The 19,083-nt window shown below is 38.8% G+C and overlaps 1 protein-coding gene across 6 annotated transcripts in view; it reads left to right on the top strand.

Annotated features, from left to right (window-relative positions):
* The window catches only part of PEAK1 (pseudopodium enriched atypical kinase 1), a 120,933-nt gene that overhangs the window by 74,039 nt on the left and 27,811 nt on the right, over positions 1–19,083 (top strand). For all 6 annotated transcript variants that reach the window (XM_063345427.1, XM_063345424.1, XM_063345430.1 and 3 more), the window contains one exon: positions 8,450–11,719. In XM_063345427.1, coding sequence (XP_063201497.1) covers positions 8,562–11,719 — 3,158 coding nt within the window. In that variant the 5' untranslated portion in view covers positions 8,450–8,561. The remainder of the gene's footprint in view (positions 1–8,449; positions 11,720–19,083) is intronic.

Below are 19,083 nucleotides of genomic sequence, written 5' to 3' on the forward strand. Positions count from 1 at the left end.
AAATGTTTAATTGTCTTCTGAATCCAGCTGACCTCTTGATCTCAGTGCCAGCTTGTTGCAGGAAGCATTTCATATGGAATAATTTTCTTTTTATTGCGTTAAAAATATGCTGCATTGGGTTTGTTGCTTTTTTTTTTTTTTTTTTTGAGAGAGGCACTAAATGGGAACACCCAGTCTATCTTCTTTATGTGATGGATCATTTAATATAATATTATTTTGTCTCAATTCTGAACTAAACTATCCTAATCTTTTTGTTTCACTTAATATGGAAAGCTTTTCATCCCTTAAAATATTTTTGTGGTTGTTTTATGCTGCATTTCTTCCTGCGATGTCATAAATAGAACTGAACATAATATTCAGTAAATCATGTCATTGATTTTCTTACACTCAACGCATGTAATCTGCTGGTTGTCTTGCGTATTCTGTGGCACCATTTGAATGTCCTGCAATTAGTAATTTGTGAGAATTTCTTAAAAACTTCAAATAAAATTGTGCCATTTCTCTTTTGCCCATTTTTTTCATTGTTTGGTAGGAAGAAGAGCAAGTTTCCTTCCCAGAAGTCATGATAAAAAGCATGTCCCATTCATACTGTGCTTAGCTCCTTGCTGGACTGGCTCCGATGCTAAGGGGCCACATAGTCTTACGTGTAGCTCAGCCACCCAGTTCTCCAGTTTCTCCACAGCTCATGGCTTTACACTGTCCAGCCCTACTGTGTTGCTGCTCTTAATTTATCAGTTATTTTTGATGTCTCATTTCTTACAATGGCTGATAGCGGTTTATTTTTAAACTTAATTCTCTCATGTCTTTATTTAATAACTCATAAGGATCTTGGGGAGGGGGTTGAGACTGATGGAGAGTAATCAACTGGCTTCTCTGCAGTGTTTTTTATCTTCTGTATTATAGCTGACCTCTTGCGCTGCCTGCAATCCACTCGTTCTCGCAGAAGTTGTCTGCTCCTGATACTGCTGTGGTTGGTTTGTCTTTGGCTACTTTTTAGTAAGATCCTTCACGTCCTTTCTACTGCTGTTTTGTATTTTGCTATCCACAAGTTACTTTGCAAAACTGAAACTGATATAGTTTTGGCAGTTGTGGGTTTTGCTGCATCAGGCGTTCAGGGTAAAGATCTTTGGAGCCAGAGGTTGCAGTAGTCCAAGGGAGGGAGTTTTAAGTGAACTGAAGTTGCAGAATTGATGGATTCAATAATACAGTGATGATACACAGTGTTTTCTTTCTCAAGCTGTGCTCAGCAGAAGGATAACCACAACCATTACGGGGTTTTGTAACTGTAGAAGCAGTACGGTGTTTTTCAGTTATTTCATTGTTGTTTATGGTGAATACGTTCTGGAGAGGTTTAGTAAAGGTTATTCTTCTAGATGTTTTCATGCGCACAAATAATGGGCAAAAAAGGTCAAAGGGCAGGATTTCAAGTTAAGCCCAGGAAAGGTAAATTGAAGATAATTAGATTGGTCAAGGTATAGTCATACCAGTGCATTTTGAATATGCTGTGAAGGGCTTAATTCTCATAATTTTGCTAAACAGAGTTGGGACAAATTTAAATGCACTGAAATTGAGGATTTTTTTTTTAATTATCATTATCACGCTCGTTCCTGTCAGCTGATGCACTTACCCTTAATTCGCTGCTAGGTCTTGGAATGTTGTACACAGCCCTTTTTAGGAATCGAGGTAAACAAACTATTAATAAGTCTGACTTATCTTACTGGGTTTTTCTTTTAAAAAAGTAAAAAATGAAAGCTAATTTTCTGTGCAATTAAAAGTATCCCTAAAGAATGTGCAGCATTGTCTGAATTATCATTGTAATATCATATATATGTCTGAATGGCCGTTATAAATTTAAGTTTTATTAATGCTACATGATGATTTTTTCCAAAAGGAAAAAAAATATATAATTTTAATAGTTTTCTGCAGTTAAGAATCTCTTATTATTGGAACTCAGAAGAGTTTGTATTCAAATACCTGCCTTGGCTGGTCTACTGGACCTCAACACCAAATGTGAGATGAGAGCTTGTCCTTATTATTGTTATTTGTGTTCTCAATGTGATGATGCAGAATCTCATCAGATTACCTGGGCAGATCCTGAGGATATTTCTTGCCTTTTCCCTGTTCTGTGGCATTATCTACTTGGGTTAGGTAAATTGTGAAGAAATGCCTGCTTTCTTCTGAGGCATTACAGATTGCCTAGCCCTAGGCAGGTTTTTGCTCCAGTTCATTGGTTATTTCTATCATGTTTTATTCTTATAGGGTTTAGGTAGAAAAAACATTCAAGGGTTTCCTTCACTCGGTTTTATGAACTATTTATGTAATTTAAACTCTTTTTAAACAAGGGAAAATATAGCGTGGGAGGTTAAAACCAGAAATAGATGGAAGTTTTTTTTCCTGATTGTTTCATACTGTCTTGCAGCAAGTTTACAGCTAGGGGGTTTTCAGTACCTCAGGTAGAAGTGATTCTGTCGTGCCTTCCATCCGTTGTACCCCTTGTATCCCAGCAGCGTCGTACCAGGGTGTTGAAGAGCGGTTCTAAAGTAAGTTGTCCACTTTTTAGTCTAGGTCATTGCCTCCTCAATATCCACTGCACATTCATTGCATTTTCTGCAGAACCGTTGTTTTATGGCCTTGGACAGTTACCAGGGCACTCGGTTCTCACTGGAAGGAAAAAAGAAAAAACTATCTGCAACAAGACAGAAGTTTTCTTTTTTTGACAGAAATGATAATGCCTAGCATAATGGAAATTTCCATCTGTGCTATCTGCCATAGTCACAGTTCTGGCTTGTTACAACAACGATCCAATATTTGGTGAACATTAGTCCACTTTGGGAATAAAATTGTGGCAGTCCATAATGCCATTTGTCACTACTCAATTTCACATTCTTTCCCAGCATACCTCATGTGAAGTAAGTGCTGTGACTGAACAGGGTATCTCACTTAAAAGTCACAGTCTATTTCTTCATCTTTCACCAAATTGTAAGTCACTGTTCCCCTGTACAAAAATATATATTATAAAACACGCATTCACCTTTGTGAAGTGTTGCGAGATCCGGGAGTGCACTACTCATGTTTTTTCAAAGTTATACTTCAGCTTTTATTTCTAAACTCTGCTGTGGTACTATACAGCATCTTCTTTTTTTTGTTTCGTTTTGTTTATTTTCCCTTGCTTGATTCACATGTCATTAATAAGTGCTGCAAGATTATTCAAAGCGCAGTGCTTCCAGGTACTGAATGTAAACAAGTGTGTTTCTCAACATGCCTTCAAACTGGGACCATGATTCCCTGGCTGTGAAGCTCTTCTCTCTACGTTATATTTCATGTATCTAACAGATGTTAACAGTTAGCTTCACTTGGGGTTTTGCTTTCCTTTGAAGTTGCACAAATGATGTAAAAATTTAAGGAGGATTTTTTTTTTTTAATAGCATGAAGGACAAAAACCCCCTAATTAGCACATCACATTTGGTTTTGGTCCCAGTTATCTGTGCTTAGATGGTTCAGGGGCCCTGAATCAGTAAGTCTCGACACTCTCTGGGAGATGGAGCCTTTCTACAGCCCATTGCCACCGAAGCAGGACCGTACGTGTGAAGCAATGTGGAGCACTTCAGTTTTTCCAAAAACTCTCTTAAAATGTTTACAATTATATTAAAGTTTAAAAGAAACCGAAATCAGATACTGGCAAAGAATGACCACCACTTTATTCTTGTTCTGATAGACTTACACCGTTGTTTACGATGGTCGGTGACTGACCAGATCCCTGTAAGTGGTTCAGACAAACCCACAAAGCCGTAGTGGTTTTGTGGTGTTTGGGCACTCCTGTATAGGAGACCTAGGTTGGATTCCCATTGCTGAGTTTTTCAGTCTGAGGACGTGCCTGTTAATGGTGAGAGGTTCATGGGTTGTTCAGTAGCGATTTATTGGACTGTTGTCTGATAAGTTGGCTGATCAAAGTAATTTATTCCGCAGCGTAAAAATTGCAGGCCCGTTTTCACGAGTAGCAATGCTAAAGCTAAATGCCTTTTCCCTGGAGGAGGGCAAACAAAAGGAAATGTGCACCAAGTATCTCGTGATCTAAGAAGAGACCAAAGAGTGATAGTGTTAGAGTTACAAATGATGAAATGCACACTTGTCCATAGTGCTCAGTAATATAGCAGGCATTCATTTAAGGGGAGTTTTTTTGCAGCATACAGCATTGAAAACACATGTCTAATAGGTGCATTCATTTTAATATGCTCATTCATTGAGCAGGCCTGATTAATTAGTGCGTGTCACCATCTGGTACTTACTGAGACTATTCATTTTTAAAATGTTGAAATTGTAGGGAATGTTGCACACCAATTAAGTTCCTTTTAATTGGATTATGTTAGTATAAAGTATTACTGGAGAAAGGCCTTCATTGTGATTCAGCCAGCATGCATCTAAGGGAGACCCGCCAGCCTGAAATTACTTAGAACAAAGGGAAAATGCCTGAAATGCATGTTTATTACTATCTCTGTGCTCAACAAAGATGATGTCCACAAATAAGAGCCACAAAAATACTTCTGCATTTCTATGCAAGGTTCAGTTTCCTGACGTGAGGGTATCTCAGCCGATTATTTCATCTCCGCACTGCAACTCCCAATCTGGCATCTTCTCCCTCTGACCTGGAAAGTGAAATACGCTTTTGCCTTTCTGTTTGTTTGATATCAACATAAGAGGGCCAGACTGAGCCCTCCTGCGTGCAGTTGTGTATCTGCTGAAACGAGGAGCATTATTCTCATTTACACAACGAGCGATTTGGCCTTTAAAGCTGATAAACTGTCTGTGCTGACTCAACCATTTAGTGAATGAAGTATCACGATCTGCTGGCTGCAGCACCACATTAGGAGCAGAACTTGTCTGTCTATACTTGTTCCTGTCACTGACTCACTTGGTGAATTTTAGTTACTTAGCGTCACTGCACTGCAGTGTTTCCATGTATAAATTGTGAATAGTTATGTTTATCAACTTACGTAAAAGGCTCTGAGATACAGGGATGAAATGCACAATGTTGATATTACGTATTTACTGTTAATGCTTTCTTTAGAAGCCTAACGCTGTTCTGTATTTAACATCTGAGGTTGTTATTGCCTTGATTTTGCATCGATTAAGTATCTTCAAGTAAGTTCTGTCATCCAAACTACTCATTTCAGAAGAGTCAGGAGCTCTGCAGAGTACACCTTCTCCTTCCTTAGCAGGTACCTGGGCTGTCACGGAAACAGGGAAGTTACAGAAGGAAAGATCCCTAATCACTATTAAGAGATCTGATGTGTGACTGCCCAGATCTCTTGTTGACCTTCTTTGTTTCGGAGAGTAGGGTAAGAATTCTGAAATGAACAATGTCGGGATATTTTTTTCTCGTTGTATTTGTGCACATTTTCATTACCTTCAATGGTCTCTGCTGCCCCCTGCCAAGATGCAGCTGCTGTTAACAGCAATGGCAGCAATAGCCTGCATATGAGAAGAGTATTTTACATTTTTTAATACTGAAAGAACGTTTAATTTCTCTTCTCCCTCATAATCACTCTCACTATAATTATCACTAATAACAGGGAATCTGTAGCTGAAACAGTAAATGTATTTTCTTTAAAGGGAGAGGAAGACATCAGAAAAGTCACTTTTAGTTGGACAGAAATGAAGAAACTGAATTTTTTTTGGAATGCAAATACTTGTTTAGATGTATTAAGGTCACTATGAATTTAATTTGTAATAGTATAGGGGTGCTTCTGATTTCAAAGTATGAAATTAATACAATGTTGGAATTCTTTTAGTTGTTTTCTTAAGATACATTTCCTCTTGTTTGAAGGTGCATATTTCCTCTTTTTGACGCTGCCTGCAGCTGTAACAGCACGTTACAGGAACTGCTCATCCTGCATGTGCCGAAGCCAATTGGAAACCCAGCTGTAGTTTACAAACTTGAGAAGTCAGTGGCTCATCTGCTTCACAGACTGGGTCAAAAATCATGTTAGAGAGAGCGTGGTTGTGATTAAACCATTTCCATTAGGTGCTGAAGAGCAAAAAATCTTTTAAAAAGTCTATACACAACTTACGTATTTTTCTGTGTACAAGCTACATGTCTGCATTTACGCAGATATGTCAAACATGTTTTATTTTTAAGCTAAATTGCTGCAGGTGGTACTCCTGGGAGGTGGGATGTATGTTTGCACAGAGCTATGACCATGCCATAGTTTTTACCCCGACTGCAGCCTTGTGTTGTGTTCTGCTAAGTTTCCTGTAGTTCAAATTCATAGCAGTCATTTGGGTTAGAGGAAAACTGATCAGTATCAGTCTATCTGAGCAAATGAGAGCGAGTACAGCCAGCGGTAAAACATAAAAATGTAGTCACATGAAGGTGTGCAGTAGATGGCTTTCTCATTTCTACCCCAGCGTTATTAGCAGAAAATGCTTAGCCTGGAAGGCCATAAAGCTGTCTGGTTTGTCACAGGATTCTAGAGCACGTGCAGTTTATGCAATTTCAGAGAAATAATATCACCCAGTTACATCTTAGAAACCACACACATATGCACTAATCCTTTTGTTTAAATTGTTTGTTCCGAGGTTTTAGGTAAGGGAGAAATATATTTTCCAAGAAAACATTTAGTTTAGATTCCCATTAGTGTAACTTTACTCTTTTTATTTGTTAAATACACGAAAAGGAGGAGCTAATCCAGAGTATAAAATTCTAGTATGCGTGCATGCACTCTCTCTCTCTCTCACACACTCTGATTTTAGGAGAATTATTTCTTAATGTAATTTTTCTCCTTACGCTATATCGGCTTGCAAAGTGCGGAAGCGACAAACGTTGGCAGAGATCAAAAAAATACAGACTCTATATATAAAAAACAAAGGCTGAAAGTTTGGGCAGCTCTCTGTCTGGCAGACTTTCTATCTCTTACGTCATATAGAGAAAGCTTTTGGCACTGACTTTTTGGCAAAAGGCTTTGTCTGGAAACATATTTAATCAGCATATGAAATCCGATAGCCCTGGTATACCACGAATGTGTCTGAAGATAGTCTAATAGAGTTAGACTTCAGCCCCATCTGGTGTTGGAACAGGATTGCTATATTGGAGTTTTCCAGCGTAAGACAGCCCTTTGCCAAAACACAGAGCAGTACGTGAGGAGACTAAAAATCCATGCAAGTGTCAGTTTTACTAATGGTTTCTATTGTTTGCTACACTGATGAAAACCAGTTGTGCCCGTGGTGAATTCCAGCATAGCCGTCCTGCTGCTGAGTTCCTAACCACAGGCTCAATAGAGAGCTGCATCTTGAGCCGAATGGGTTTATTAATACCCTTTCAAGGTGCCTATGTGATCAGCAAGTATATTTTCACACAAAGCCTGTAAGAATATAAAATCATTGATTTTCGATGCCTGTGTTTACAGAAGTAGCAGTGGACATACAGATTCTTTCACCTCAGTAAAATGACTCCAATAATTTGAGTTATGCAACAGTGACGAAGAGACCAGACTTGTGGATTTGGCTTAGGCGGCTTAAAATCTTCAGGCATTAATTCATTAAATTCTCAAATCCTGGATACCCCAATGACTATAAAACACAGCAGATTCGTGTTTGTTTTTTACTTAAGGCTGATCGTTTCAGGAAATAAAAAGGTTCTCTTTGAAAGAGATTTTCAATTCTTTTTCAATTGTTATTTGGGGGGGGTGGGGTAGGTAGAAAAGCTACATGTGAAATAAATCAGGGACTAAAAATCCATAGCTTTGTTTTGAGGATATAGGAATGGTTTATTACCACTATTGTAAGCTAAAGGAGAAGAAACAGTGACTTTCTAGAAAAGTTTCCCCAGCATTTTTGTCTGACTTTTCCAAGATTGCAGCCCAGCCTGTCCCTTCAACCAAAATACCTATCCACTTACATTTTGACTCTGACAAAAAAAGGGCTAAAAGGGCAGAGTTTGGAATTGCTTGAACATATTTTGTCACTCAAGCTGAGCTCATTCACATTCGAAGCTAAAACAAATTATCTCAATTGCATTTAGGAGAAGTAAACATACTCTTACTTTCCTGTCTCATGTTTAAGTAGTTATGTTGAACACAATGTGCACTAATCTTCCCTGTTATATCCTCTTCCTAGCATTTGTTCTATTGGGCCACATTAAAGGTCAATGGTCCTGAACTAGTCAAGCGAATTACTCTAAATCCTCAGTCATTGCCACTTCTCTCTTTCTTTCTCTGCTTTCAGAAATACAGGGCCTAGCTACCAAAGTTTTAATTCTTTATCTCTGAGAAGAATATTTGCAACTTTTTTTGCATTTCAGTTACGTAGTTCTGTAAATTTAAGTAAAAAGAACTAAGACATCAGTAAAAGGCTACTTGCTTATTCCGAGTCGTTCATAGTGTAGAAAATGTTAAGTTTAATGATCAAACTGTTTTTTCTCCCGTTCTTATCCTCGTTCTGTTTTGTGTTTCAGAATGATCACTGCTCCAAACGGTGGCCGTACTAAGTGAAGGGAGTGGAAACATATGGATGAAATTCTTACCATGCTCTGAACAGCACAGCATCAAGCGCAAAGCTCTGGGAAAATGTCTGCTTGCAACACTTTCACTGAACACGTCTGGAAACCTGGTGAATGTAAGAACTGCTTCAAGCCCAAAAGCTTGCATCAGTTACCCCCAGTATCTGAAAAAAAAACCCTCTCACACGGAAATCTGAAACCCAATGCAAACCAAAGTAACAGCCAGCGTGGGAGAAATACAGGAAATTTCCGACCACCTGTGGCAAAGAAACCCACAATAGCTGTGAAACCCACCATGATGGTATTAGATGGGCAGGGTGTATGCGGCGAAATGAGCACACCGGATCATTGTGAGAATAAATCAGTGCCTGCAGGTTGGAACCGAAACAAAGGTGTCTTGAACAAAAAACCACTGAACAATAATAATGAGGATGAAATTGAAGGTTACAGCCAAGTTCATAGGCCTTATGGCAACAATGAGGGTGTAGGTAAGATACCAAGTAACAATAATAATGGACTGACAGAAGTTTTGAAGGAGATTGCAGGTTTGGATACCACACCTCAGCTAACTGGAAACGAAACGAACTCAAGAGAAACCTTCTTGGGAAGAATAAATAATTGTTATAAAAGATCATTAGAAAGAAAGATTCCTCCAAGCTGCATGATGGGTGGAATGAAGGATTCACACAGTAAGCATGTTATTCTGAGTGGAAGCACTGAAGTAATAAGTAATGAAGGTGGACGTTTCTGTTATCCAGAGTTCTCTAGCGGAGATGAGAGTGAGGATGATACGTTTTTTGGCAGCATGCAAGAAGAACATGAGAGCTGGGATGAAAGTGATGAAGAGTTGCTAGCAATGGAAATTCGTATGAGGGGCCAACCTCGCTTTGCTAATTTTAGAGCTAACACCCTATCTCCTGTTCAGTTCTGTGTTGACAAAAAATGGAATACTGTGCCCCTTAGAAACAAGTCTCTGCAGCGGATCTGTGCAGTAGATTATGACGACAGTTATGATGAAATTTTAAATGGTTATGGGGAAGAGACTGTGATTTTTTATGGGCAAGAGAGCATGCAGAGCATGGTATCTTCTGATTCTACATCTCCTGATTCTTCTTTGACAGAAGAGTCTCGGTCTGGAACAACGAGCAGTTCTTCACAGAAGCTCTGTAATGGAGGATTATCTCCTAGTACTCCTCAGGACCTCAAATTGATTGAACCAGAATATGAAAGTCTTTGTGATAATCAACAAGTGAAGGATGTGTCAAAAGCTCCCAGAAATGTTACGAAAAGTCTGGAAACTCACAAGGCAGTCCTTGCACTTCGACTGGAAGAGAAGGATGGCAAAATTGCCGTACAGACTGATAAGCAAGAGAATAAAAGTTCTTCAGATGTTGCTGGTCAAGCTGTAACTATAAATTTAGTGCCTGTGGAAGAGCAAGCTAAACCTTACAGGGTGGTGAATATGGAACAACCAGTTTGCAAGCCATATACCATAGTAGATGTATCAGCTGCCATGACCAATGAATGTAAGGAGAATCAGACTGAAACTTCAGAAACCAAAAATACATCTAACCCAAGCTCACCAGTAACTGCAGGCACACCTATTACATCCTCTGCAGCATCACCTATACGAGTAAATTCTAATCTGAAAAAATCCAGTGCAATCAGATATCAAGAAGTGTGGACTTCTAGTACTAGTCCAAGACAGAAGATACCTAAGGTGGAGTTAATCTCTAACAGCTCAGGACCTTCTGTTCCTCCCAGGAAGACAAGCCACAAGTCAGCTCCTACGTCACCTACAGCTACAAACATTTCTTCAAAAACTATCCCGGTTAAGTCTCCCAATTTATCGGAGATAAAATTCAACAGCTACAATAATGCTGGCATGCCCCCTTTTCCTATTATCATTCATGATGAGCCCACTTATGCTAAGAGTTCCAAAAATGCTATTAAAGTTCCTATCGTAATCAATCCAAATGCATATGATAACCTGGCTATCTATAAAAGTTTTCTAGGGACCAGCGGAGAGCTATCCATCAAAGATAAAACTACTAGCGTAATAAGCCACACATATGAAGAAATAGAAACAGAAAGCAAAATGACTGAAGCCATAGGAAGTAAACACACTGAATTTTCCCAAGCAAAGGGGGTGACTAATAGCTCTGAATGCAGGCTGGGTTCTGTGGCTCAAAAGGTCCAAGAGTTTAATAGCTGTCTCAGTAAAAGTCAGATATCACCACAGAGAAGTCATAGTTCTGACCACAGCTCCCCATCAAGAGTTCAAAAGACAACACAAGAGCCTGCAGGAAAAATAGACGTAACACCAGAGGCTTCTGTTGGCAGCAGCAGCGGTAGAGAGAATGCGAGCACGGTGCTTTCACAGATTGTGGCTTCTATCCAGCCTCCGCAGTCTCCTCCAGAAACGCCTCAGTCTGGACCCAAGTCTTGTAGTGTAGAAGAACTGTATTCCTTACCCCCGGATGCAGATGCTAATAAAAACACCCTGGTACGACCCAAGTCTCTGTTTACGTCACAGTCTGAAATAGAGTCATCCAAGACGGCGGAAAACGCTGCCATTAAAATGCAGAAAGATTCACTTTCACAGCCAGTTGCCACTCACTCCCCAAAGCCAGTGAGAGCTATCCCAAATACAAGTCCCAAAACAGAGCAAGCACCGCCGTTTCCTCCTCCGCGGTCCACTTCTTCACCCTATCATGCAAGTAACTTGTTGCAAAGACATTTCAGCAATTGGACCAAACCAAACAGCCCTACCAGGTCAACAGAGGCCGAGTCCATCCTCCATTCAGAAGGTCGCCGAGCTGCTGATGCAAAACCCAAACGCTGGATATCGTTTAAGAGCTTCTTCCGCCGCAGAAAAACTGATGAGGAGGAAGACAAAGAGAAAGAAAGAGAGAAAGGAAAATTGGTGGGTCTTGATGGAACTGTTATACATATGCTTCCCCCTCCACCAGTTCAACGTCATCACTGGTTCAGTGAGGCAAAGTCAGACTCCAGTGAGAAGCCGTCGATTGTTTTCATGTATAGATGTGAACCGGCACAACCTGAACCAAAGGCTGATCATCAAAACAAGAGTGGAGTGGAGTCTGCTATTGCTGATGCACTAGCAAAAGACAAAGAAGAAACACAGGAAAAGTCTCCAGAGAGCTCAGAACAGAAAATAGCAAGTCAGTCATCACCACCTCAGATTCCCAAGAAAATCCCCAGGTAATCTGCTTATCTTTTTTAGTCACTTATTCAGCTGTGAACTGTCCTGTACATACTGCTGAAAAGGGGAGAAATTAAGTTCTATTGCATTAAGTGTAATTTTTTTCAAGGTATATTTATTTTAGGTAACTTAAAGCATGTTTTTAAAATCTTTGCGTTACATTGGATATCCTAAAAGATTTTTAAAAATTACTAGAAACAGTACCTGGTATTTGGAATTTGTATTGCAGGTTCACTACTATGTCAAAATAGCCACGTTACATTGAATCAGATAGATTTTCCTGAATTTCTAGTTTAAGAAAGTGTTATGTTATAGGAAACTAAAGAATTTCTCTGCAGAAATAGAAGGCAACTATTGAAAAGTATAATACAAATTAAAAGATGGTGTGCTAACTTTATCTCCCATACCCAAGAATACAACAGATGCTAATTAACTTGATGCTACATCACTGCATCACTCCCAAAATAAACCATGTAAAAAAGCAATAATAGAATTGAATTATCTATAGAATAATCTCTCTCTGTTTTTCAAGGCCTTTAGCAATGAATATACTTTGTCCCCTAATAGTATTGGACTCAGTACAGCTGGTTTGTTCCATTTGTGCCTGACAATTTTGTTCAGTGATTTCATTTTTAATTTTTTTTTTTTTGAAACAGAATCTACTAAAATGATTCATTGGTTCAATTTCTGTGCAAGTATTTGGCCAGTAGATATTTGGTTTACTCCTGTAAGTTCACAGTAGTTGAACTTTTAGGTCTGTCTGTTGGTTTAAAGGTCTGTTTATTCCCTTATCAAGAGTACACGTGTTTTCGTGGTTGTCTCTGAACACGAAGAACCGTGTTTATTTCCAGATACGCATTGTTTTCAACATACCACTGAGTTCCTACAACTCGTGACACTGCATCACCTACGAGGGCTGGAGACATTTGTTGCACTCAGTCACGTGGGCACTTCACTGAGTACAGACTGTAGATGTGGAAGTATTAAAACATGTCTTCCAATGTTATACAAACCAGTTCCAAAGTAGCTTCAAACTTGCATTATATAATTCATCATAACAATAACCTAGTGGTAGGAAATTAAAACTTTTTGTAAAGTTTGAGCTATGTGTGACCTTCAGACAATGTATCGTGGCAGTGTTCTTTGGTTTTCTTTTTTCTGTTGTCTACACAAGACAGTTGCAGTGATTTTTAGTTAAAATGGTTTTAAAGTTGACTTTAAACTAATAGAAATCTGTGTGAGCATAGTTTGAGTTTACCATAAACTGATTGCTGCTTGTCTTAAAGTAAAATAACTGTGTCTTAAACTAACAAAGAGTGACTATTTGCACCAAGTGTAATTAAATCACTTTTAAATCACATCTTGGGAACACTGATACAGCATTCTCATGAAGATCAGACTGTTTGCCTTTTGTCAGACGTGGACAGCTTTGGGGGTTTCAATGTGAGGTGGTGACAGGGTTTATCACAGTATGATGTAAAGCTCGTTTCTGTAGATTAACTTTTTAAGTAATTGCCCCAAATACAAGATAGGACAGTCTCCAAAATCTCAGTGTACTGTCTGTTTCTTCAGACTCCGTGAATGGCAATATCAGGGTCAAGAGTTTTATTTTAAAAAGGAATAAAGTACACAAAAATTTAAAAATAGGGTTTTAAAAAATCCCAGTAAAAATTGTGGGTGTGAGTTTCAGAAACATTAAGCACTTTCACAAACTATTAAGGTCAGTAAGAGCTGTAAGCATTCAGCATCTCTGCAAGAAGTATAGTTCCACAATAATCCAGGGGTGTGGGCGACGATAAAAGGGGGTGTCCCTGTATTTACAGTGCATATTAAGGCTAAAGACAGCGGGGAATGTACCCAGGGCTAGAGTAACCCTTGACAGGAATCTAGTCTCTCTAGAGTTACCCTAAATTAAATGGGGAGAAGTAGGCAGCTTTAGAGAGTGAGTTAAAGCTCTCAACCCCCCTCTAAAGGAACCCATTTTTTCTGTTATCTCCAGGCAAACCTAGAGAAAAATGAGGTTGTACCAACATTTTTTTTAGCAGCATTACCAAATACACCGCCATCAGGAGATTCACTTGCTCCTACCTCCTCAGCGCCCAGCTTTTGTGCTGGCAAGACAGTTCATGTGGTCACCTGTGGCAAACCAGCCTGGGGAAGTGATCCAAGTGAAAAATAACTTTGCAGTTATTTTTCAGCCAGATCAATTCCCTGATACGACAGGGGGACCAGTCAGGAAGGAGCAGCTGCGTATCTCACTGGTAAAATGGCAGTAACAGGCTAATGGCTGCGGTCATAGTTGGCACTTGTTCTTAGACTACCCTAGAGATGGTGCTGTTATTATGTTTCATATTTTTGCACTATTACTGGAATACTTTCTGCCATTCCTGTTGAAGGCTGTTGGTCATTCTGTCCTGTCTCGTTCACTTATTCCAAAAAGTATGTTTACTCTTTATTTTTCTGCAAGTCATGATAATATTGGCTAAAACCCTTTCCCTAGTGAAAATTGGAATTTTACAAACTTCAGAATTGGAAGTTCTTCTTTCTAACAATATTGTCCTATGGTTTCTACAAATTTCAAAGAAAATACACTGAGGTGCTGGGAAATACATTGTAGGAACACTGGACAGTGGGTGTCTTTATCCTTCAGTTATTGTATTCAGTTACCTTGATGCAATTTGATGCCTTAAGTTATTTAGGGGTTTGCTTAGTTTTTAATATTGTTAAAGAGACCAAGTGAAACCTTATAGTGCCAAAAAATGAAGTTTGGGGTTTTTTTGTTTAAGGGTTTTGCCTTTTGTTTTTAATGTCCCAGTAGGTGAGAATCAGGATTGTCAACTTCCGTTTTTGCGCAAGCAGGAGACATAACAGACGAGATGCTGTACTTGTTTTGTGTTAACTCTTCAGGTATTAGTAAGAGGTTAGTGTTAATTCAGGCTAAAACATGTGCATGGAAAAGATGTTTAAAATCTTCAGTTAAGCTGGCAGAGGCTTAGAGGAAAACAGAAGACATGAAGATAGCAATCAATGAACATGACACTTTTTCTAACTCAGAATGCTAACAGTAAGCTCACTGAAAAAAACAAACTGATGACCTGGAAAATAAGATAAGCTTTAAAAATGTCAGATTATCGGGGAGCCTTGAAAGCAAATTAAATGAAGATACAATATTTCCTTGCTTTGCAATGGATTAAAAAGCTGCTAAAGATTGATAACATAACCACAAAACAGGGCTGAAGGTATCACTACAAAGGTCAGTTTTTCCTTTTGAACAGCACTTGCAAAATACTCAGCTCTTTGGAAAGCTGAAAATTATCTCGCTGCTGTAGAAAAGAACTTAGTTTTGTTTTATCCATGTAATTGTTTCTTTCTGTTTGATGCCAGGATGCACATATGGTTGTTCAAAAGGAGCTAGCAAATAGTAATGTATTATATTGACCAAAAATTTGTAGATAGATTAATTTTTGCTAAAAATCAGCAATCGCATCAGCTTTATCATTAATTGGAATGAAAATCAGGTGTTCTTAGAACACCTGTAGCTCCTGATACAGCAGTTGTTCTCAGGCAAAGCCTAAAATTGACCTCTACAAAGATAACATGATATATTTCTGGCCTAAGTCACCATAATTGATGACAGTGGTCCAGCACAGTGTGGAATCCACACAGAAGGTTAAAAAAAAAGATTCTTCAAAGGCTTTGTTATCTAGTGGATCAGACTGTTGCTCTTGGAGTTTCACAAGATAAAGCTTTCTCTTCTCCATTGAGACATCACTGTTTATACCCAGTAGCAGCTTTTCAGATTGAGACATTTCCTAAAAGAAAACTGCAGCACAGCCTTCTCATTCTTCCTTTCCTATCTTCATAAAGCACATCAGAACAGAACTAAAACCTCATTCAGCAATGTTTTAGATGGCAGTGCCTTTGTAAATCAAGGCACAACTGGTTTGTGCGCAGCCATTTCCATTTCAGTTATGTGTTAAACTGAATAGTTCCCTTTCATAGCTCCAAGTCAGCCATAACTTTCCCTTTATAGGGTCTTTGGGCCAGACTTGGATGAACTAAAGATAAAACTATATGTTTACTGAAATACTTCCTTCAAGTAGTGAGGTCTGTATATTCATTCCATTCTGGGTTTAGATAAAAAAGTATTTCTTCATAGTTAAAGTTGGGATTACCGATCTAATTACTAAAATGATGTTAACTTTGTCAAAAGGATTTGAGCTCGTAATCGATAGATATGAGTTGCGTTGTTCCACAGCTACAGAACATCACTATCCTGTTGTTATATCTTGCTTCCCAAAGGAGTGAAATGCTTATACATATTTTAAAGACGTGTTTTGAATGTTTTTCTTAAAAAGCATGCTTCTCCATTGCAGTTACACACATCAGCAATTTGCATTCTTTTAAGGCTATTTTTTGTTAAAATAGCCGCTGGGCATTTCACTGGACCCTTTCATGGGCTCTATACATATCAGACGATACAGATATCAAAGCTCTTGGAAATGTCTTGTTATCCTTCAAATCTTACCCCAGTGCCACACTCATAGTACAAATAGTTCACCTTCAATAACTTCCAGACAGATTGCTGCTCCTGAAATTAACATAAATGTCAGTGACAGATTAAAATTTTTTAGAAAATTGGCCAAAAACTTGCACAGTTCCTGCCTGCCATGGAAGCATTTCAGTAGCATACGTGGTCCTCAAATGCTTTTTGTTGTGCTGATTGCGTTGAGGTTGCTGATGACTGTTCACACTGTTTGCTTTAAATTACAGTAAGCCAAATGTGATTTCAAGAATCTGAGTTAGGCATCAAATTTCCGCATACAGGCAACGGATTAGGACAATTCCAATGAGGTGATTTAGAGCACCAAAACTTAACAGGCCCCAAATGGGTTCTCTCTTCAGTGGGTTTTTAAGAAATATCTGTTATGCCACTAATTGTTATTTAAAGAAAAAAAAATAGCGGTGACTGGGGCTAGGGGTGTGCCACAGTGCACGTCATCTGCGGACCTTGAGAACCTGAACAGTGTAGGGAATGGAGTTTAGACGTAGGCTGTCTTGATTCAGTGGGACAGGAGCCATGAAATTACTCTGAGTGCTCTGTATACCGAGGGGAATGTGAATGTTGTAACAGATTACTCGGTAAAAACAACTGCAATCATTGGTGTTCAAAATTGTAGTCATATATTAAGGTCAGGATCACATCCAGAGACAGGCAGGAATAACCACCACTGCCACATTCCACTTTCTCATTGTCATTGATCCAGTCCTGCAGATTCCACAGCTGCTTCAGAAACTACTTCAGAAGAGAACAAAATCTTTTAAATCACAGTAGGGCCCTGTTTAAAACAAAGTTCTTCCCAGTTTAGAGGACCTCTTGTATAAGTCTTAAGATAAGGTTCTCACCTGCATCCAAAATCTTTTAAGTGCAGCTTGCATAAATTGGTGAGGAGAATTCAAGGATGTTATAACTGAAAAGAAAATTCTTGCTTGAGCAAGTCTACTGAAACGGGAGAAATTCTCACCTGAAAAGTCCAGGTGGAACTATCAACTCCCCCTTCTCCTCAGATCTGTGTTGACTTGTTTTTTTCTGGGTATCGGCAAGGTTTATTTACCTTCCTCAGCAGTGCCTAACAGTGCTTTTAAAAGCATTAACTATCTATTTTGCCCTGTTTCATCAATGAAAAACTTCTGTGAGATTTTTCTCTAGAATATCTGTATGCGAACAGAATTGGAAATTATGGATGTTTATTAAGCAAGAAGTTTGGTAACATTTTATGTGAAAATTTGTAAACACTGAGGACCATTAAAGAACCAAGTAGAAGGGATTTTACCATTTATTATTTTATAAATTTAGAGTAAGAAATTATTAGTCGTGTATTATTGTTCTTAACTCCGCTAATACAGTCTGTGAAATGGAAAGACTGAGAACTTAAAATGGATAAAGAAAAATGTCTTTTTTGTAATGCACAGTTAATCTGTGGAACTCATTGCCATTAAGTTTCACTGACACTAAAGAGCTTAGCAGGATGTCTTTACTGGATTATCAAATATATTCCCTTTATCCATGCAAACGTCGCATTAGAGAAGATTTAAAAAAAAAAAAAGAAGAATATAAATTCTCATGCTTCAGGACTAAGCCAACTTCTAAATAATAAGAATTAGGAATAAACTTTATTGTTTAGTTATTTCAGATTGTCATTCGACAGGTTATTTTCACTTTCCTCTTAAGTGACTAATTCTGGTTAATGGTGGTGAGGAGGAACTGAACTGCGTGACTCACTGGAATGGGTGTTCTGTTCCCATAATGTGCTCTGACTGAACCTGGGCACTGATCATCTTTGCTCAGTGCTTTGCAGAAATAAAGTGGTCTGTGTTCTGAGTAGAAGTTCCTGTGGAAGGTGGCCTTTGACCGCCCTCAGGCTATTAACCTCTCTGCATTTTTCCTCAAGCATTATTCAGTCAATTTAGGCTTTATATTAGCTTTATTAGCTTCAAAGCGAAGGGCCTGAGGGGATCTTGAAGGGATCTCTTTGAAACTAAATATATCTAAAAATTACAGAGATTTTTTTGTGAAAAACTAAGTCATCTTCCTTGGCCAGCTCTCATCTCAAACTGTAGGACTACCATTGATTACTGCTTTGCTGATGTCCACTCAGGGAGGAGATCAGTCTCGGCTGGGTCTAAGGCTACATCAGTTTTTCTCTGTCTTTCTGTCGCTAATTTCTGCCACTTGGATTTATGTGCTGTCTTACACTGAACTGTACTCTCTCAGCTTGACCTCTAGATCTGACCCTAATTCAGGAATGCACTCTCAGAATCACTTCTCATAAGTATTCCACTTTATCTCCCTCCTCTCATTGCTGTATTAATCATCCTAATTGAGAAGGCGTGCTCTGAATAGAGGAAAATACAGGTCACACAATAGCTGTGATTCCACTGTCCTAAAACAAATTAACACACTAGGCAGGCTGCTGTCTGGATTTTTACTATTCCCAAAAGACGGAGACAAGTTAGACCACATCATCTTTTGGCTATCGCTCAAAAACTGTGAAGGAGGAGAGCTTGAGGGAAGGAGTTAGGGGCATTTGTCTCTGCAGAAAAAAACCACACTTTTAAAACAATTTTGAGCTTGTACACATGTGAATTAGAAGTATGTGAATTCGGTGGCACTGAAGGACTGTCGTTTTTATGGCAAGTTTTTTTGCTGCACGTAATCTCGGCTTCTTAGGAAAACAAATGTGTTCTCTGTGTGCAGAGGGCTGCTCCCTCCATTAACTGAACAGTTGTTTAGTTTCAGCCACACATGCCCGAGGAGCAGAGTTCTCTAAGGTAATTCATTGCCTATGAAGTTTGTTTTTGA

The sequence above is a fragment of the Chroicocephalus ridibundus genome, chromosome 9 (genome assembly GCF_963924245.1).
Source record: "Chroicocephalus ridibundus chromosome 9, bChrRid1.1, whole genome shotgun sequence".
NCBI classification, from domain to species: domain Eukaryota; kingdom Metazoa; phylum Chordata; class Aves; order Charadriiformes; family Laridae; genus Chroicocephalus; species Chroicocephalus ridibundus.